The 20,788-nt window shown below is 52.8% G+C and overlaps 1 protein-coding gene across 1 annotated transcript in view; it reads right to left on the reverse strand.

Annotated features, from left to right (window-relative positions):
* LOC126033487 (cilia- and flagella-associated protein 46-like) overlaps nt 1-17,870 on the reverse strand; it is a 40,276-nt gene extending 22,406 nt beyond the window's left edge. Inside the window, exons 1-22 of the mRNA XM_049790457.1 lie at nt 17,790-17,870; nt 17,095-17,219; nt 16,889-17,020; nt 16,402-16,466; nt 15,731-15,895; nt 15,119-15,245; nt 14,173-14,267; nt 13,544-13,654; nt 11,681-11,780; nt 9,072-9,170; nt 8,280-8,470; nt 7,108-7,336; nt 6,905-7,025; nt 6,286-6,409; nt 5,936-6,072; nt 5,408-5,526; nt 4,950-5,083; nt 4,206-4,418; nt 3,571-3,736; nt 2,858-3,007; nt 2,425-2,532; nt 1,910-2,076 (exon numbers count right to left, since the gene is read on the reverse strand). Of these exons, the coding sequence (XP_049646414.1) occupies nt 1,910-2,076; nt 2,425-2,532; nt 2,858-3,007; nt 3,571-3,736; nt 4,206-4,418; nt 4,950-5,083; nt 5,408-5,526; nt 5,936-6,072; nt 6,286-6,409; nt 6,905-7,025; nt 7,108-7,336; nt 8,280-8,470; nt 9,072-9,170; nt 11,681-11,780; nt 13,544-13,654; nt 14,173-14,267; nt 15,119-15,245; nt 15,731-15,895; nt 16,402-16,466; nt 16,889-17,020; nt 17,095-17,219; nt 17,790-17,838 (2,927 nt within the window). The 5' untranslated portion in view covers nt 17,839-17,870. The remainder of the gene's footprint in view (nt 1-1,909; nt 2,077-2,424; nt 2,533-2,857; nt 3,008-3,570; nt 3,737-4,205; nt 4,419-4,949; nt 5,084-5,407; nt 5,527-5,935; nt 6,073-6,285; nt 6,410-6,904; nt 7,026-7,107; nt 7,337-8,279; nt 8,471-9,071; nt 9,171-11,680; nt 11,781-13,543; nt 13,655-14,172; nt 14,268-15,118; nt 15,246-15,730; nt 15,896-16,401; nt 16,467-16,888; nt 17,021-17,094; nt 17,220-17,789) is intronic.
* Nucleotides 17,871-20,788: the final 2,918 nt, after the last annotated feature.

The following is a 20,788-nucleotide window of genomic DNA, read 5'->3' on the forward strand; positions in this document are numbered from 1 at the left end:
TATATGTATGTTCATGTGTTCGTATGCAGAAATCTAATGACACATACTGAGTTTAAGAGTTGTGTTGAGTTACATCTTATTTTACCTAAAACAAAGTTTATCCTTGGTTTCTTTCTATCTGTAATGATACTAGAAAAAAAAATCACCATTGGAGGAGGAAGAGGAGGAGGAGGAGGAAGAAGAAGAGGAGGAGGAGGAGGAAAAGGAAGGAAGGAAGGATGGAAGGAAGGAAAGAGAAAAAGAAAGGAAGGAGGAAGGAAGGAAGGAAGGAAGGAAGGAAGGAAGGAAGGAAGGAAGGAAGGAAGGAAGAAGAAGAAAGGAAGAAAGAAAGAAAGAAAGAAAGAAAGAAAGAAAGAAAGAAAGAAAGAAAGAAAGAAAGAAAGAAAGAAAGAAAGAAAGAAAGAAAGAAAGAAAGAAAGAAAGAAAGAAAGAAAGAAAGAAAGAAAAGAATTTTTTTTGTTTAATTGTCTTACTTGTAAACTTGGGTAGGCTTACTGCCCCACCCAGGGAGTGATCTCTGTACTCAATAAAAACAGTAGTTCTGGGGCAGAATAGATATCATGGAGGTAAGGCATTTGCCTTGCATGCAGAAGGACAGTGGTTTGAATCCCGGCATCCCATATGGTCCCCTGAGCCTGCCAGGAGCGATTTCTGAGCGTGGAGCCAGGAGGAACCCCTGAGTACTGCCAGGTGTGACCCAAAAACCAAACCAAACCAAACAAAAACAAAAACAAAACAAAACAAAAAACAGTAGTTCTGGCAGACAGCGAGCTCCATACTAGGTAGAAGACTGCCAGACTACACATGTTTCCTGGTCTGGATTATTTGTGGGACCCTGATTCAGACTTGTTTGCCTGGGCTTAGAGATACTGCTGTGCGTGGGATGATTTTACAGAGTTGATGCCCCCCCCTTAATTTTTTAGGCTACACCAGGCATTGCTCAGGGGTTACTCCTGGCCCTACGCTCAGAAGTCATTCCTTGCAGGCTTGAGGTACCATATGGGATGCTGGGATTCGAACCAGGGTCCGTCCTGTGTTGGTCGCGTGCAAGGCAAATGCCTTACTGCTGTGCTATTGCTCTGGCCACAGGAGTTGCTTTGGCCACAGAAGTTGATGCTTTTTTTTGTTGTTGTTGTTGTTTTGTTTTTTTTGTTTGTTTGTTTGTTTTGGGGGGGTCACACCTGGCTGTGCTAAAGGGTTACTCCTGGCTCCACGCTCAAAAATGGCTCCTGGCAGGCTCAGGGGACCATATGGGATGCCGAGATTCAAACCAATGACTTTCTGCATGAAAGGCAAACAAACGCCTTACCTCCATGCCATCTCTCCGGCCCTGGAGTTGATGCTTTTAAAAATAAAAATTAATGGTCACTGGTGAAGAGTGGCAAGGCCAAGGAGGACATGAACTCTCATGTCCACCTCTATGAGAATGTCTTTGTCGTTTCTTTTAGAGGGACTTGAATTGAGATCAGAGTAGCTAAGAGATTCGGTAGTACCCAGTTCCCATTCTGCTTCCAGGGTCACTGGCCAGCCAGGCCACCCTCACTTCCAATTGGCCATTGTCTGTGGAGCCTAGAGCACTTCCTGACACCAGCGCAGGGAGCTAAAGGCCTGGGCCCAGTTGGTTCTGCCTCTTCCTGGCGGGTGATCATGGTCGATTCAGACCACCTGAAGGTTAAGTGACTGACCATCTCTGACCCTAACACACTCCAGTCTTAGGCCAGTCATCTCGGATGGACGAACGTCCCATGCTTCCCTTGCGAACAAGTGTTAGCTGGTGGCACCAGTGTGTCCCATCATCTGAGTGCCTCTCGCCCTAGCATGGCCACTATGAGTGGTGCCCACACTCCTGCCCTGCTACAAGTTCTCAGGTAGTCCCTGCCTGCCCCGGCGGCAGCCCTGAAGGCCTTACGGGTTGGTGGCTCTCAGCTGCCGGATGCCCATCTGGATGGCCTTCTGGGAGCATGCCATAGTGAGTTCATGGTTGCGGGCTGCATACGCGAAGTGTGTCAGCCTCATGTGGGCCTGCAGCTCCACCACAGGGTCCGCCCAGCTGCACTCAGAGGCCATGGCCACCACCTGTAGCAAGGGGGGACCTGCCATCAGCTACTGTGCCCAGACAGCAGAATACCACCTGCCTGCTCAGCTCACTGATCCCAGTGGCCACGTCCCCATGGCCCTGTCACCCACATCTGCATGGTCCCTTCACCTGTGTAAAAGCAGAGGGGTAGCATCGGTGTCCCTGTGGCCCTGACACATGGTGAAGGCAGAAGGGCAGGACTGTGGTGACTAAGGATGCTGCCTGCTCTGGGCACGGGTAGCTACCATGCCTTACAATGCCTCTTGTCCATGCAGGTCTGGCGTCCAGGGCCAGGCCCACATGGGGACCCCCAGGCCATGAAAGTGAGGGACATGCTGGTCACCTGCCTGGGCTAGTGGGGGCACGTTGAAGTCCATAAGGCCCAGCCCACTGCATGAGATCATCTCCAGAGCCACGAGGACCTTGCTCACAGCACCCACCTTCTCACTAGCAGCCTGCAGGGAAGAGCAATCATGAGCTAGGCAGTCTGGCCGGCCATATCTCAGCTCTTAACACACGAGGGGCCCTAGTGGCCCTCCATGTCCTTGTGCAGCTGCCCAAGACTTAGCTACAGCCTGTTGTTACCTTTGGCCGCCAGGTCCACAGCCCAGGCCCCCCAAGTGGACATCACCATGCATCAAGCCCCCCAAGCATCACCATGGCAGACAGTCTCCTCAGAGCCCGGACCCACAAGCTTGGGGCACCCAATAGGTGGCTGAGGACACACCCAAGGGTCCCCCCACCCAGCAGACACCCCCAGCCATGTGGCCAGGGACACACCTGCTCCTCCGGACCCAGCCGCGGACCAATCTGCTGCTGGAGCAGCTGCTTTGCCTTCACCCAGGTGGCGATGAGCTGCTGGCGCACCTGCATGGGCACTGGCTCCTCAGGCCCTGCTCCACCAGGCAGGTTCAGGGCCAGCTCACAGATCTGGTGGGGCAGAGCACTGCTCAAAGCCCTGGCCCAGGCCAGAGCCCAGAGGCCAGAGCAAACCAGGGTGTGACCAGGTCTATTCCCAGCGACTTGGTGTCCTCCTCAGCACACAGGACCTTCCTGCCTGCCCTGCTCTCACGTATGCCCAATGGGACCCCACAGCCTGTCCTCAGGGTGGCCCTGCTCCTCTGGGCCCATCATTTTCTCTGTGCTGGAGTCATCCCCCTGCCCACCCCCCATCACTCAGAGTTCCTGCTCCATGCCACCACCTACCTGTTTACCCTGAGCACACCCACACTGGCTGCCCTGGACATGGGCCCTAATCTGCTGAGCACCAGGAGCCAGTCCTATCCCATTTCAGGATACTGCTGGCACACTTCTCAGTCACAGAGGGTGAGGGGCGCCCAGACCCAGTGTGCTTCATGGGTGACAGGGTCAGGCACACCACCCACTGGCCTTCCAGCTCCTGGGCACCAGCTAGCCCAGCCCTGTCCCCACAACTTGTCTCTGGGCCCCGCCATGCCTCGCCACCCAGGTACAGGCACGTGTGGAGGGTGTACCTCCACGGCAGTCCCAATCTCTGTGGTGGCAGCTGCGTCCAGGGGCACATGCTGCAGGTTCGAGCGCACAGTCTTTCTGGACCTTTCCGGGGCATGGCTCGGGATCCAGGGGAGGATCAGGCCTCGCGCCAGGTGATTGCACAGGGAAGCCAGGATTACAGGGTCCCTGGAGCAGAAGCAGCAGGTGAACGCCAGGCGGGCACCAGGCAAGTACACCCACCTCGAAGGGCCTCGCACCCCTCCTAAGCCCTAACAGCCCAAACGGGACCCCACACAAAGGGTGAAGCTGCCGTGAGGGGCATGGCTGAGGCAGAGGGTCCAGCCTGGGGTGGATTAGACCACCTGTCTCAGTTCTGTGGCACTCCTAGGACATTCGTGGTCTCTAGCATCTTCCTGCTCTCATGCCCTCCCCCTGGCTTAGGATCCACGGGGCCTGAATCTCTGCCCACAGAGACCATAGCTGTGAGGACGGTCCATACCATTGTGCTTCAGCTCTGGCTAAGGCTGAACCCTTAGGGTTTGGGGATCATGGCCCACCCTCTGGAGGAATCCCAACCCCACAGGCCTGCAAACAAGTTGTTCTGCCCCACACACACACTCACACAGGGCACCTCCGTGTTCCCATGTAGACTCACCCGCAGTGGCCCATGGACTTAACGATGCCAAGGAGCTGATTCAAGGCACCCACCAGCTCCCGCTGTCGCCCAGCCATGATGATGTGGTGATTGTGGTTCAGCACGTAGGCTATGGCGTTCTGCACAATCCACGTCTCCTGAAGCTCGCGGCCAATGTCGGCTGCCCGCAGCCAGCTGTTCATGGCCAGCTGGGACAGGCCGGTGATCCAGGTCCTGCCGGGCACCAGGTGCTCAGGTCAGGTGTGGGCCACAAGTGGGGGAGTCTCCTGGGCCCCAGATCTGAGTCCTGAGTGCACACACCTCCCAGCCATGTCTCTCTGGCTGCCTGCTGGGACTCCAAGTGCTGCTAGGCTGGGTCAGTCCAGACCCGCTGTCAGGGTACAGGCTAGGGGCCCAGTAGCGGGAGCCTCTGTGCAGCCCTAGCTGCCGGTTCTAGAATGTCAAGGCCAGCCAGTTCAAAACCAGACCAGAGTTGAGCTGTGATCTGGCCTGGGCCAGGGACCCCACGGTCAAGGAGGACCCCACACAGTGGCAGCTCCAAGGTCGCTGCTATAAGTCATTGTGAGCCAGACTCACTGAACTGAGAGCCACGCCTCACCAGGATGGCGCCTGCTCCAGGGTCCCTCTCCAGGACCTGCTGTCCCTGTCCCTAGCACCCAATTTGATCCCAGCTGAGCTCAGTGCCTGCTGCCCTGCCACCTGGTCCCCACACTTCACACCTGCCCAGCAGGCTCCAGTGCCCACCTGTACAGGAGCCACTCTTCACTGTCCTCTGGGGACTCCACAACGTAGCCAGCCGCATGCTGGCTCAGATCCTCAGGGGGGTTGGGGGTGTCGTTCAGGTTCACGCCCTCAGACTGAAGCAGGTGGACAGTGGCCTGCAAGGAGGGGTCACAGGGTGGGGAGGGTGATGTACTCCCATGCAGGCCAGAGACACTGCAGAGAAGAAGGGCATGGTGTCCACACGGGGCTCTACGTGCGCCCTCTCCCACTGGCAGCCAGTCCATCTGCCTCCGTCAGACACCAGAATGACAGCTGCCACAAAACGTGCCAGAATTCTCTGCTCTTCAGCCCTTGGAGGCCAAGCTTGTCAGGACCATGAGTGCTGCAAGGCCCAGCACCCATCCCTACCACACAGAAACCCGGGGACAATCTCAACACCCCTCTTCCTCCCAAAAGCCCCATCCGCGGCTCACACGCACCTCACCCTGGATGAATCCCACCTCCGCAAACTTGCGCTTCAGGTCTGTGGGCAGCAAACCCAGGTCGGATTGTGCCTGCCCCTCGGACACCAGCTCGTCCACCCCTCGCCGCTTCCTTCCTACAGAAAGTCAGCGCTGCACCTAGGGGTCTACATGGAGCATCCCCAGGACAAAGGGGCTGGTGCTGGGGCTTCTGGCCATCACAGAAGGGCCCCTGCCTATCTCAAGGAGGGGGCCTGGAGCATCTGTCCTGGCTGGGCTGCAGAGCCCACAGGGCAGACTCAGTGCCCACTTGGCTGGGCTTGCTCTGTTCCCACACTCTGGCTTGTCCCAGACCCAGTGGCAACTTGGGGAGCATAGCTGGTCCCCACCTGAGGTCAGTCCACACTCACAACTACCTGCACCCTTTGCACCACCACCCCACCCCACCCTGACCCTGAGGCTATCGGCCCTGAGGCAACAGCTCCCCAACAGGCTAAGCCAGGACTGGACCCTCCCTGTCTCCTCCCAAACCACTGCCCTGTGCACCCCTTTTCCGGGCGGCCCGTAGCAGCTTCTTGGCCTTGATACTGTCGTAGAGTAGGCAGAAGCGACATGCCGTCCGGCACACATCCCACACGCCCTGCTTCCGGGCCACCTTCACCAGCTCCGTCCAGATCCAGATTCTGCAGGTGCAGGTGTGAGTTCAGGTATACATCTCAGGTATGTGATGCAGGGTCCTGGACTAGCAGGGTCCACAGGCTCCCCAGTGACACCTGCAGCAGTCCCCCCTGCTGTGTCCAAGCCAAAAGTCCCCTCTGCCCCCCTCAACCATCTCACTCCCCCCAAAGAAGTCCCTGTCCCCCTCTCCCCATCTCAAAGCCCTTCTTCCTCATCACCTCTCCTCACTATTCTTGTTCCCCAGGCGTCGCAGATGCCCCGCGGCCTTTTCCACAGAGCTGGTATGGTGCCGCGCCTTGGCGAAGAGGAAGGTGAAGCGTCCACGGTTCCTCCCAGTGGAGACTGTGGACATGGGGGCAGTACGCTCACTCAGACAGCCCACGGAGGAACAAGCAGAGCCAACTCTGCAGCCTCGGCCCCAGTAGTCCACAGAACCACCTTGCGCGTTGCTGGCCCCATCCAACCTGCTGCAGCAGCAAGCCCAGGGGCCCAGGCCCACAGTCCTCCCTGGAAGCCTACCAGACAGGAGGCCTCAGTGGCACAACAGCTACCTGCAGGGTGGGCCCCAGACTCAGGGTCCCAAGATGGAGATGCAGCTGCTGGGCCTGCACACCCCCCACCTGCACGGTTAGGTGTAGGTGGGCACAGGGATGAGGCTTCCTGATTCAGCCCTGGAGAGTTCAGGTACATGACAGGGCAGACAGAATTTTGAAGGGCTCGGACAAAGGAACCTGCCCCTCACACCACCTCAAGCACAACTTCCTGCACGGAGCTAATTCCCAAGGGACCTGCCAATGGCCCTGCCACATGAGCAAGGTCCTAAAGGGGAACACTGACCTTTGGCCTCATTCTCGCTGTCCAACACAATCTGGAAGGTGTCCGGAGCGAGGGCCAGGCCGGCATTCACTAGGAGTGCCCTCTTCTTGCGGACACTGTCCTTGGGGGTGGCCTTCTTGGCCTGCAGGAAGCCAGGGATGAGCAGGCACAGACACAGGGCTGAGCACCGAAGCACCAAGGCCCCACCAGGTTGGCGGCCGCACCTGCTCAATGGCCAGTGTGGCCTTGTCCTCAGCCCGCTCAGGGGCCTGGCCAGGTGAGGTGTAGAGGCGCAGCTGGCTGAGGGCCAGGAGCAGATTTTTTCGGTACAGTCCATGGCTGTCTAGCTGCAGCGCACAATGTAGGTGCTCCATGGCGGACTCCAGGCAGTCCTCGTCCTCCTCCAGCTGTGCCAGCTCCATGTGTACTTGGCAGCGCAGCTGCACCATGAGGCTGGCGCAGGCAGAAGGGAAAAAGGTTGCAGGCGGCTGACATGGGCCAATCTCAAGTGCAGCATCAGCTGACTCCTGCCCTGCATGGTGCCACCCACCGGCTCACCCAAGAGTGCAGCCCAGCCTCCCTGGTTCACACCAGGCTGAGCCTCAGTGCTACCCGGTGCTGGGACAAAAGTGGCAGCAGGCTGGGGCACATACAGAACCCAATACTGGGGCATGGACACATACCTGTGATGGGAGAGGTTTGCATGTCTCAGGGCAGGGCCCAGGCCTTGTGTGTGTGTGTGTGTGTGTGTGTGTGTGTGTGTGTGTGTGTGTGTGTGTGTGTGTGTCTAAGTGTCTATGTCTGTATGTCTGTGCAGGTCCATGTGCACCATGAGCACTTGTGTCCTTGTTGGCAGCGTGAATGTGTCTGGTCATGTGCACAGGTGTGTGCATATGTGTACATGAGTGCATGTGTGTCCTGAGCAGGTAGTGATGGCTGCCCAGAGCTGTGCTGAGCTGCACACGCTGCCCCTGCTGATAGTGCTGATGGTCACACACAGTCCGTGGTCAGGGCTCCCATGGTACTGTGCATGTATCTTTGTGTATCCATGTGTATCTAGTGTATCTTTGTGCATCCATGTGCACCCGGGCACCAGCCCTGGCATACCTGTAGGAGTCACAAGTGGTCAGTGGTTCCGGGGCAGTGCTCATCTTGAGCAGGAGATATAGACCCGCTGTGGGAGCCATGGGCTGGGGTGGGAGAGGCCTGTGGGTCATGCCCGGAACCTGATTGTGGGGTGCCCAGGGTTTGTCAGACACTGTGTAGCCTCCAGGGAAACAGCCAATGGTGGTTAAACAGTCTTGTGTGCACGGAGAGGAGCCCCCAAAGCCCAGAGCTACTGTGCCATCCACTCAGTGTGCAGAGACAGGAGCCCCGAGCCCAAGCCCAGAGCTACCTGTCCATCCTATCCATGATGTCTGCGACATTGCTGAGCGGCTTGCGCAGATGGGAACGCAAACTGCGCTGCAGGAGAGGCAGGCACTGGTTCCACTGGGTGGTGCACACCACATGGATGACCCGTGGGTCCCCCAGGCGCACGGCCCGCTGTAGGGCCACATCTAGCCGCTGGATAATGCTCAGCTGGGTCTGCATGTGAAGTCGCACCTGTGAGGAAGCTGCCAGGGCCGGACCCCGAGGCCAGGAGCCAAGGCGAGCCACACCCAAGCAAGCAGTTATGGTGTCTGTCCCAACAGGGCCTACATGTCAACCACCTCCAGGGCCTCCAACACTAGCCCTGCTCCTGACCCTGGGGTCCAGGCTGGGGTCCAGTACCCACCACCTGGATGCCAAGACATGTCCCTCAAAGCCACGTAAACAGGGTCATGGTCTCCTATGTGGGGCCACATAAATGATATTATGGCCTTAAGTGGGGCCATAAAAATAGGCGTGATGGCCCAGACTCATGACCATCTGGGCCCCGACTCTGTCCTCTTATGGACAGGGTCAGCAGTGACATCATCTGTCCCGCTCACTCTGTCATCAGTTTGCGAGACCCCCAGCCCTAATGGCGCCGGCTGTACACACAGCACCTTGGCATGCAGCCCTGGGGTCTGGCGACACTTGCACTGCAGCAATGAGCTCACTTCCTCCTGGCTCCCATGCAAGCAGGGGAAAATGAGGCGGTGGGCAGGGAGAGCAAGGAGGGGAGGGAAGGGAGTCTGCCACACCCCACACCCCACCTGCTCACCTCCACAGCCGAGCGGATGTAGGCGTTCATCTTGCCCTCCTGGTTCAGTGCCTCCAGCTCACACTCCAGGCACTCGATCTCAAGGAGTTTCCCGGGGTCCTGCGGGCACAAGGCATACATGTGAGCCCGGCTCTGCTTTATGTCCCAGTAAACAGCTGAGAAGGAAGCCTTCAGTTCCAAAACCAGGACCTAAAGAGAAGTGGATCTGAAAGCAAACACCAATGCAACAAATAATCCACACAATAAACGGAGGTAAAAGCGGGTTAATGAATTCGAACATGCAAGCCAGAGATTCTAATATACAAGCCTTCCACTCAGAAGGTTAGTGGAGGAAAACCAGAGAATGAATGCAATGCCTTCCTGAGACCCAGGCTTGTTTTTTTATAATAATAATTTTAATTTTGGGCCCGGAGAGATAGCACAGTGGTGTTTGCCTTGCAAGCAGCCGATCCAGGACCAAAGGTGGTTGGTTCGAATCCCGGTGTCCCATATGGTCCCCCGTGCCTGCCAGGAGCTATTTCTGAGCAGACAGCCAAGAGTAACCACTGAGCACCGCCGGGTATGACACCCCCCCCAAAAAAAAATAAATAATTTTAATTTTGACCAATGGGGTTTACATATTTTTCACAGTAATATTTTAGGTACATATTGACATTGAATCAGGGGAATTCCCACCACCAAAGTTGTCTTTCCTCCAACCCCGTTCCCAGCATGTATCCCATATCCCCCTCCCTTACCCCCCAGGCTGCTAGTATAAGTGGTCCCCTCTATGCCTAGCTTGTAGTAGATTGGGTATCGATTCTGTTGTCGCTGGCTTTGGATTTGGTGTTTAAGTCCAATCATTTTTTATTACTACTTAGTGATCAGACAACTGTTTGGTCTTGGTATCCTCCATTATTTCCCCCTCAATTTGAGAGGTGGAACAATGTGGTTCAAGTTATGTGGTTCTGTTTGAAGAAAAGAAAGAAAGAAAAAAACCCACCCACCACCACTACCACCACCCACACACCACCACAGGAAAAAACAAACAAAAAAAAACAAAAACAAACAAACAAAAAAAAAACAAAAAAAAAAGAAAATGGGCAAAAATCAAACAAGCAAAATATGGGCAGAGTCCTTCTAGAGCAGGGGTCTCAAACTCTCGGCCCGTGGGCCGTAAATGGCCCTCCGTACATTTTGTGACCCTGCCCTAGAGGAATCTTTGTTTTGTTTTGTTTTGTTTTAGTTGTTTGGGTCACACCCCCCAATGTTCAAGGCTTACTACTGACTTTGCACTCAAGGATCACCCCGACTTTGCCTCTTGCAGCCCCCAGGTAAATTGAGTTTGAGACCCCTGTTCTAGAGGCTATAAGTATCAATTTGAGAGAAGAAAGGCAAAAGAGAAGAGAAACACAACAATACAAAAGAAAAATCAAACAAAAAATCCAAAAAACACCACAGCAATATAAACAACCACCACACAATAACCAAGGTCCTGAAATAAAAACAAAACAAAGCACAAAAAAATGAAGAAAAACAAAAACAAAAACAAAAATAATTATTTGTGCTGCTTCTTTTTTTTTTTTTCCTACATAGGCACAGTAAATATTGGGGAGATTATTGGCCTAAGAGATACACGGTTTCTCCGCCCTTGAAGTATACTGTCATGGGAATAACTACAGACTCTCTACAACATGTTCATTTACAACCTGGGCTTTTTTATTAGCAAGAACCAGACCACACCCTAGCGTGAAGAACGAATACTGTGTAAGATGGAATCCAGTAATCCAACACATTTCACACTGAATAGAGTGGGACCCAGTTGATCCAATAAACAGCCAGTGACTGAGAGCTGGAACACAAACACAGGCAGGAACAACTTCACAGACTCAGCAGTCAGCATTCCTTGCCTCTCAGCAGGAGGAGGAGGGATGGTCCAGTCCACTCCCCTGAACAGTGACTCTCTGCACCCTTCCCACTCAGATTGTCTCCCCTCTACCTTCCATGAGTCCGAGTGAGGGGTTAGTCCTGGCTCTGCACTCAGGAATCATTCCTGGCAGTGCTTAAAGGACAGTAAGGGAGGCCGGGGCTCAAATGTAGTTTGCCCCTGAGCAAGGAAAGCACCCTCCCTGCAGTACTATGGCTCTGGCCTCCATGTCAGACACCGTGTAGCCTCCAGAGAAACAGTCCATAGTGGGGACTGGAGAGATAGCATGGAGGTAAGGCATTTATTTGCCTTGCATGCAGAAGGACGGTTCAAATCCCGGCATCCCATATGGTCTCCCGAGCCTACCAGGAGCGATTTCTGAGCGTAGAGCCAGGAAGAACCCCTGAGCGCTGCCAGGTGTGACCCAAAAACAAAACAAAAAAAGAAACAGTCCATAGTGGTTAAAAGACCTCGTGTGCAGGGAGAGGAGTCCCCTGAGCCCAGAGCTACTGTCCCATCCACACAGTATGCAGAGACAGCACAGACTCAGCGTTGGAGGAGACCCACGGTGCCAACAGTCAGTCATGAAGAGGGGAGGGGCTCTGGGGTGCAGACAGGCACTTGGGAAACCACTCGGGAAGGACACAAGGAGATGCTTGGGGACGCCCCAGCCCCATGGGGTGCCACATTGGAGACCACTTACAGCGTAGGACATCTTCTTGAGGTCTGACAAGCACCTGGAGCAGAGCTCTGTGCACTTCAAGGCCAGAGCAAGATGAGCCAATTCAAAGAGCAAAAGCATCCTGAAAATCAACAGAACATGCTGATGTGAGGGATGGGGACGGGAAATCTCCTGTAGGTTAATAACAACACATTTTGGGCTCTTTTCTCCCAGAAATAGAAAGTCAAAAAGCGAAGTGCCAGTGAGCACTCAGAAGGCAGTTGGGCAGCTCTGCACACAGGAGGCCCATGGGTGGCCCCATCCCCAACAGAAGTGACCCTCAGACACTGCCAGGTATGGCACAAACACTAAAACCAGAACCTACCGAAGGAGCAAGTTTCGGTGGAAATAATATGTTCAAAACCGTGGCTGTGCTCCACACCCCGAAACCCCTGCAGTCACACACTTGGAAGTCTGGGGTCTGGGCCAGGAAGGTGGCGCTAGAGGTAAGGTGTCTCTGCCTTGCAAGCGCTAGCGTAGGACAGACCATGGTTCGATCTCCCCGGGGTCCCATATGGTCCCCCCAAGCCAGGGTTGATTTCTGAGCGCATAGCCAGGAGTAACCCTTGAGCGTCAAACGGGTGTGGCCCAAAAACAAAAACAAAAACAAAAACAAAAACAAAAAAAAGGAAGTCTGGGGTCCATGGCCTTCTATCCTGCGCAGGCATAGCCTACCCCCAACTCACATCTGTCTACTCTTCAAACCCAAAACTACATGACACACCAGCATCTGTGTGCAAACATGACTGCAGACATATATTAGGGCAAGTGGACGGGGCACTCAAACCTCAGTTAACTCAGTGAATGAGAATTTTCTGGGCACACTCCAGTCACATGGCTTAGTATATAAGGAAAACCACAGAAGAGAAGATGCATTACTAACTGCTGTCTGGTAGGATCAACTCAAAGAGATCTGTCCTCAAGTAACTGGGAATCTAAAACTCCACCATTCCCACCTGTTGGTTACACCTTAATTTACCTAAAAAAAAGTTTATCCCTGGTTTCATTGCATCTGTTTGTTTACAACTTGATGTCACCCAAAACATAGGTGGTCTTACTTGTAAACCTGGGTGGGTTTACTGCCCCACCCAGCGGTGATCTCTGTACTCAATAAAAATGGTAGTTCTGTCAGGCATCAAGCTCCATACTAGGGAGAAGACTGCCAGACTACACACATTTCACCTTCAGCCTGGTCTGGATTATTTCTTGTGGGACCCTGATACAGACTCGTTCATCTGGGGCTGGAGATACAGTGCTTGGGGTGATTTTACACCCAGCCACAAGCTCAAAGAACAAAGGGAAAACTGAGGAGCTCAGCTGTAGTCTCAGACAGAAAAGACACTCAGGCAAATCACGAGGAGAGTACCTTCCCCTCATCTGCTTCTGATGCTGGCCAGTCTATGCTGTTCTCCGGGCTCGGAGGACAGCAGAGCGGGGAGGGCACTTGCCTTGCACATGGCCCACCTAGCTGAGATCCCAGCACCCCATATGTAAGATCCCCTGAGCCTATGGGACTGATCCCTGAGAACTGCTGGGTGTGGCCCCCAAACATAAATAAAAAATAAACACATCTGCTCCTCTATCCTGGAACATTTCACAGTTTGAAAGGGTTATTTGCTGAGCTACTCAGAAAGGTGTAGTACTGTAAGAACGTGAAAGCTCTTGTGTGTGTACATGCTAACTCTTATTTTCAAAGGAGAGTATGAGGCTAAATTTCCCAGAGAGTACCGCAGAACCACAAGCCTGGGCACTGGTGGGGTTGCCAGGCCTACTTCTGTGGCTTCTCACAGTTGAGAGTTCCATCAATCTGCAGCCTGAGTATGTGGCATTGGCAATCACACTCACTTCTCTTCTCTGCCTGAAGGAAAGTTCTCATGATCATACAGGCCCAACTGCTCATGGATCTTTTCCAGAATTTCAGTGACGTCTTCAGGTGTTTCATTTCTATCCAACTTTCTAGAATGGATTCAAATAGTCCATTTTTAGACCCAAGTGGGTCAGAACTCGCTCCTCCCTTCTCGTTTCTTCAAGATCACTCCTCCCACAAGGGCCCGCTTGTCCCTCCCACCCACAGAAATGAAAACACCGGGGAGAACGCAAACCATCATTCCGTCGGAACCAAATCCAAACCCCAGGCACTGAGCATCTACCACACACCAGCAACGTGCTTCCCTGCAGCATCCCCCTCCTCAGGGACACGATGAAGCCTCACACGGTGCTCTAGCCAACACCCCAAGATCTATACCACACACGCTGAGATCTCTTCAGATATACTCACAAATAGATCTCCTGACACACACACACAGATCTCAGACACATTCACACAGACCTACACAAGGAGATACAAACACCCTGAGATCTCCTCCCAGCTCCCCACAATATCTCCTCAGGTGTCCCCTCAGTTCCACTGCCCGGGTGCAGATGCCAGGACCAGTCTGTAAAATACCTTTGCCGCCCCTCCCAAAACCACTCACGCTTTGATATGATTAAGGTGGAAAGTGACCAAGAGGCTGATGGAGGCTTCAGTCTCCTCCTTTAACTGCTGCTCCCCCATTAGCTCATGCTGCACCTGGTTGGACATGGGTACATAATACTAACCTGAGACAAACAACTGAGTGGAGAGTGATACCCTTGCAATTCCTATTCTGAGAACATTCTACATTTTACATTTGTAAAATAAATAAATAAATAAATAAATAAATAAATAAATAAATAAATAAAATACAGTCCATTCTGGTGACACTGCACCTGGCTTGCAGTCCTGAAGGGCCAATGCTTAGGCCAAGGCTGCTAGGGACCCACCACCAGAGTTCAGGAGTGATGCTCAGGGCATAGAGTGGCATAGATCATGCTCGGGCTCTGTCAGGTATGGCCTACACCATTTGAGCCATAAGCCTGGCCCTGGTACTTGTACCTTCAAAAATCAACAACCAAAAAAATAAAAAAATACTCATCATGGTTTAGACCTAATTTTCCACTTGTAACTAAATTGCTTTCTGTACACCGAGGCTCATCCATGATCTTTGCAAATTCACACCTCAGTGCTGTTCCGAAAGTGCTCAGGGTGAGAGGGAGGAGACTGGCTCGGTCATTCCAATGTGTTCCTTGTGCTCTCATGTCTTTGTGACTCAAAGGAAGGACTTATTTGCTGTTTCCAAGAACTTTCTGAATGAAGATGGTTAAGAACAGTACTTTGGGGGCCATAGAACACAGAAAGAAGGGTGCTTGCATTGTATTCAGCAGACCCGGGTTCAATCTACCACATCTCACGGAGTCCCCTGAACATCATCAGGAGTAATAATTCCTGAATGCAGAGCCAAGAGAAACCCCTGAGCACCTCCAGTATGGCAATAATAATAATAATAATAATAATAATAATAATAATAATGAATTCTATTTATATCTCTAATGTGCACTTACCATAAGAGCAAATATTTGTCGATATTTCTGTGGCACATGAACTTTTATGAAAGGAGCTGCTGTCATGGAGCAAAATTTGGAGGCCTCCTCCATCTTTCCAGCCTGTAGGTAACACTCTAGAAGTCCCCTGGAGAATAGGAGAAAGCAGGACATCAGCCCGAAAGCATCTGCTATCCAAATCATTCTACTGTTAGTATTTAGGATATTTCATATCTATTCAAAAATTTCTACACCAGCCAGCTAGCAGGAAGGTGAATCGGCAACAGAGACAGAGAAAGTGAGAGACAGAGAGACAGAGAAACATAAAGACAGAGAGAGAGACATCTAGCTCTCCCAGAGAGCCAGGAAAGGGAGGGGGGATCCACTGCCAGGAAGGGTCCAGTGTGACCCACACACCAAGCCTGGCAGCTTCAGGCCTTCTGTCCCACCTGGTACCAGGGCCAACTAGTGGCCAGGTCTCTGGGCTTTCCACCTTTTGCAGGGGACTTTATGCTAACTTGGGGACTGAACTGGAGCTTAGGGAGCAGAAATCTTGAAATTAGGAGCTGGGCTGGTAACCACAGCAATGGCCTTGAGCCCCGCTGTGCCAGATAGACCCCCCAGCCCACTCACAGCATGAGCTCTGCACGCCACTCTGTGTCCTCCTCCTCTGTCTGGTTCAACACGCTGACGATTTGGGAGAGGCTGGGGATAAGGTGGTGGTGGTAGCCAGGCTTGAGGAAGGGCCTGACCATCTGCCAGTAGAGGACTGAGGCGTTGTACACCAGGAAGTGGTACCTACACACAGTGGGCGTGTGAGCCTGCCCAGGACCCTGAAGCCCACTACAGGTCCCTCTGCCCCTGATCTGCATCCTGAGAGGTTCACAGGATGGTCTGGGCAGGGGGAATTGGCGGGGGGTATTTCTATGGGGCACAAGAACCAGCAAAGGAATTGAGGGAGGGTCAGGGACACTCTCCTCACTGTGTGAGAAGACCATTCTCCCACCTACTCCTTTTTTTTTTCTTTAAGAACCATGATAACATACAAACGTTCTACCTCTCCGGTCCCTTGCCTACTCTTCTTTCTCCCCAGGCTCCTGGTATCTGGTTTAGGCCCTGGATTCCCCCACCCCTTGCCTCCCACAGACCACAAGCCCCACTCTAAGTACTGACAGAAGGCCAGGATGGGGCAGGGGCTAGTTCCATCACCCAGGCCCTGAAAGCAGTGGATCTGAGAGCTGAACCGTTCCTGAGGGATCTCTGAGGGAGCCCGGCCCTACCCTCCCCAGACTCCAAAATACCACCTGGGCTCGGCTTTGGCAAAGCTGATAACCTTCATGTACTCCATAACACAGTTCTCAAACTCCTCCTGGAACGGCAGGAAGCAAGCACCCAGGTGTCTCCTCAGCCCCTCAACAGCCTAGGTCTGAGCCCAACCCGGTACCCCAGCACCACATCACCCAGGACCCCGCCACCCGCACCCATGCGCTATATACTCGTGCTATCACAGCCAGAAGTTCCGGCTACCAGAGCCCAGGACCAGCAACCACACAGAGTTCAAAGATCGAATGTCAAAGAGCACGGTTGGGGGTGAGAGCAGGTGTGAGTTCACGGAACCTAAGCTGGCTCTGGAAGTGGCCCCTGAAGTTGGAGGGATAAGCCCAGGGTCTTTCCGCATCTCAGAGTGGGACACGGGCTCCCCAGTGGGGAGTTTGTCAGGGACCTCAGGGGCAGGACCCCCCAGCGTGGGCAGCGCCCATGATATGACCATGGGAGGAAGCGGCCCCTCACCAGGTCCTCTGTGTCCTTGGGGGCGCTCAGCTGGGCCCAGCACAGGTGGGCTCGGCCCAGGAACTGGGTGACGGGGCCCTTGACCTTGAAGTACATCCGGATACAGTCCTGGCTCAGCTCAGGCTGCCCCATCTGCAGAGAGAGCTGTCAGCTGTGCTGAGCTGCTGGCCCAAGCTCTCCTGTCCTGCAGCCCAGGCCTCGCCCACCTTTAGGGCCTGTTCGGCACACAGGACCAGCAGTTCAGGGCTGAAGCTCTCCGTGGGATCCAGCTCCGACTTGCCCATGTTGGACGACTTGAGCAGGTTGTAGGCCCGCTGCAGCGCAGACACATCTGGGAATGGGACTGTCAGACAGGAGGGACCCAGGGGCCCCTCTGCATAGTCTAGCGGGGACCCTCTTGGGGAGGGATTCAGAAGGGCCCAGAAAGACCCAAGAAGACCCAGAAGGATGTAAGATCTTTCAGAACCATAGCCCTAGGTGAGAGGTCTCAGCTCTTCGGAACCCTGACCAGGGCAGCCGCTGCTAGAGTCCTGTCCTCTCACTGGGGTGGGGGGTTCCTATTCCCAAGTGGCTGATATGGTTGCTGGGACCCAGGTCCGTGGGGCGGTGGGAAGGGGAGAGGTGTCTCCCTGAGTATAAGGGAGGTGGTGGGTGACCCTGGCACCAATGGAAGCTCCAGGCTGTCATCTCAATGGCTCCCCAGTTGGCCTGGTTCAGAGTTTGGAGCCCAGGTCAGGGTACTCCGTGCGGGGCCCAACATGTGTGTGAGGGAGCTACAGTCTCGGAATCACTGTTCAGGGGTCTCTGGGTAGGAGTACCCCATGTCAACTGGAGGTTGAGTTGGGGGCCCGTTGGGTGGGTGGGAGGGGTGGAGGTCCCAGAAGGAGCGGGAGGCGCTCACCCTGCAGGTTCTCAGCGCGGTTCAGCTCCTGCACGACCACCAAGTCCATGGTGCCTCGCCCAAGGAGGCGGAAGGGCAGTTGGTTTCCGCGCCGAGCCGGTTGCCTAGCGACCGCGGACGCCAACGCGGTCAGGTACGGGGCAGCGCAGGGGCCAAACTTGGCGCAGCCGCCGGTCTCAGTGGGAGAGGACAGCAAATGGGTCCCGGCCTCCTCGCGCAACCCGCGCTCGCATGGTGAAGGATTTGGGGACCCGGAGCGCTAGAGTCTCAGGGTCGGGGGTGGGGGTGAAGGGACCTTCCGGATGGGGCCAAGAGCCCGTGCATGGTGCCATCAACGTCGACTCGACGTAGGTGGTGTAGATCCCACCACATCTATAGTCTTTGCAACAGTGATTGCAAAGAAGACAAAGAAAACCTGGGTGGGAAACCCATCTTTTAAAATTCGGCATTTGGCCAGAAAGATAGCATGGAGGTGAGGGCGTTTGCTTTGCATGCAGAAGGACGGTGGTTCGAAACTCGGCATCTCATATGGTTCCCCCCCCCCAGCCTACTAGGAGTGATTTCTGAGCATAGAGCCAGGAGGAACCCCTGAGTGCTGAGTGTGACCCCCCCAAAATCGGCATTTTTTGTCTCAGACATACAATCAATTAATTCTTTATAAAGGGACAAGAAATGCAAAATGGAGCAAGGAAAGCCTCTTCAACAAGTGGTGTTGGCACAACTGGCCACTTGCAAAAAAGCAAACTCAGACTTCTATCTAACACCATGCACAAAGGTCAAATCCAAATGGATTAAAGACTTTAATATCAGACCTGAAACCATAAGGTATATAGAACAACATGTAGGTAAAACACTCCATGACATTGAGACTAAAGGCATCTTCAAGGAGGAAACAACACTCCAAACAAGTGAAAGCAGAGGTAAACTAATGGAACTGTATTAAGTTGAGAAGCTTCTGCACTCAAAGGAAATAGTGCCTAGGATACAAAAGCCACCCACAGAATGGAAGAAACTATTCACGCAATACACATCAGATAAAGGGCTAATATCAAAAATATACAAGGTACTGACAGAACTTAAAAAGAAAAAAAAACTGGGCTGGAGAGATAGCATGGAGGTAAGGCGTTTGCCTTTCATGCAGAAGGACAGTGGTTCGAATCCTGGCATCCCATATGGTCCCCCGAGCCTGCCAGGGGCGATTTCTGAATGTAGAGCCAGGAGTAACCCCTGAGCACTGCCAGGTGTGACCCAAAAACCAAAAAAAAAAAAAATCAAGGAAAAAAACTAACTAATGCAGAAGGTCATTGGTTTGAATCCTGGCATCCCATATGGTCCCCAAGCCTGCCAGGAGCGATTTCTGAGCGTGGAGCCATGAGTAACCCCTGAGCACTGCCGGGTGTGACCCTCCCAAAAAAAAAAAAACTAGCCCCATCAATAAAATGGGGACAAGAAATGAGCAGACAATTCCTCAAAGAAGAAATACAAATGGCCAAAAGGCACATGAAAAATTGATCCACATCACTAATCATCAGAGAGATGCAAATCAAAACAACAGTGAGGTACCATCTCACACCACAAGATTGGCACACATCACAAAGAACAAGAATAATAAGTGCTGGCGGGGAATGTGGAAAGAAAGGAACTGTCATTCACTGCTGGTGGGAATGCTGTCTAGTTCAGCCTTTATGGAAAACAATATGGAGATTCCACAAAAGACTGGAAATTGAGCTCCCATCTGATCCAGCTATACCACTCCTAGGATTATACCCTAGGAATACAAAAACACAATACAAAAATGCCTTCCTCACACCTAAATTTATTGTAGTGCTATTTACAATAGCCAGACTCTGGAAACAACCAAGATATCCTCCAACAGATAAATGGCTAAAGAAACTGTGGTATATATACACAATAGAATATTATGCAGCTGTCAGAAGAGATGAAGTCAATGAAATTTTCCTATACATGGATGTACATGGAATCTATTATGCTGAGTGAAATAAGGCAAAGGGAGACTCATTTATGGATTTTAAGAAAAACAAAAGACATTATTGTAGTAATAATGTCCAGAGACAACAGAGATGAGGGTTGGAAGGACCGGCTCTTGATGTGAAGCTCACCACATAGAGTTAGAGAAATGACTACACTATCATGACAATGTTAATGAGTGAGAGAAGTAGAATGCCTCTCTCAAATACAGGCAGGGAGGGGTGAGGAAGGAGAGGGATGGGGGGTATTGGTGGTAGGAAGATTGCTCTGGTGAAGAGGGAGTGTTCTTTTTATGACTGAAACCCGCCTACAATCATGTATGTAATCATAGTGCTTAAATAAAGAAAAAATAAATACATTTAAAAAAGAAAAAAAAAACAAAATTCCACATTTTTTTGTTTTTGTTTTTGGGCCACACCAGGTGATACTCAGGAGTACTCCTGGCTATGTGCTCAGAAATCTCTCCTGGCAGGCCCGGAGAGATAGCATGGAGGTAAGGCGCTTGCCTTTCATGCAGGAGGTCATCGGTTTGAATCCCGGGTCCCATATGGTCCCCCGTGCCTGCCAGGAGCAATTTCTGAGCCTGGAGCCAGGAATAACCCCTGAGCACTGCCGGGTGTGACCCAAAAACCACACACACAAAAAAAAAAAATAAGAAATCTCTCCTGGCTTGGGGACCACATGGAACACCAGGGGATCGAACTGCAGTCCATCCGAGTTTAGAGTGTGCAAGGCAGACGCCCTACTGCTCCAGCCCCAAATCCCACATTTTTTATTACATATTCTCAAAACTCTAATCTTCTCAATACTCACCTCAGGGCGCTGCTACTCACGCAGCAAAAATTCCCTTCGTCACCAGAACGACAGTCCTACGCCAAGGGTACTCACCTGGCATGCAGTGCCGCCAACCTGGGTTTGATCCTTCACAGAGTAAAGTCCAAAGGCAAAATAATGCCTAGAGTTGAGATTTATAATCAAAATACATTTACAACTAGTAAAAACGGAGAAGG

Source organism: Suncus etruscus, chromosome 17, assembly GCF_024139225.1.
Source record: "Suncus etruscus isolate mSunEtr1 chromosome 17, mSunEtr1.pri.cur, whole genome shotgun sequence".
Lineage (NCBI taxonomy): Eukaryota > Metazoa > Chordata > Mammalia > Eulipotyphla > Soricidae > Suncus > Suncus etruscus.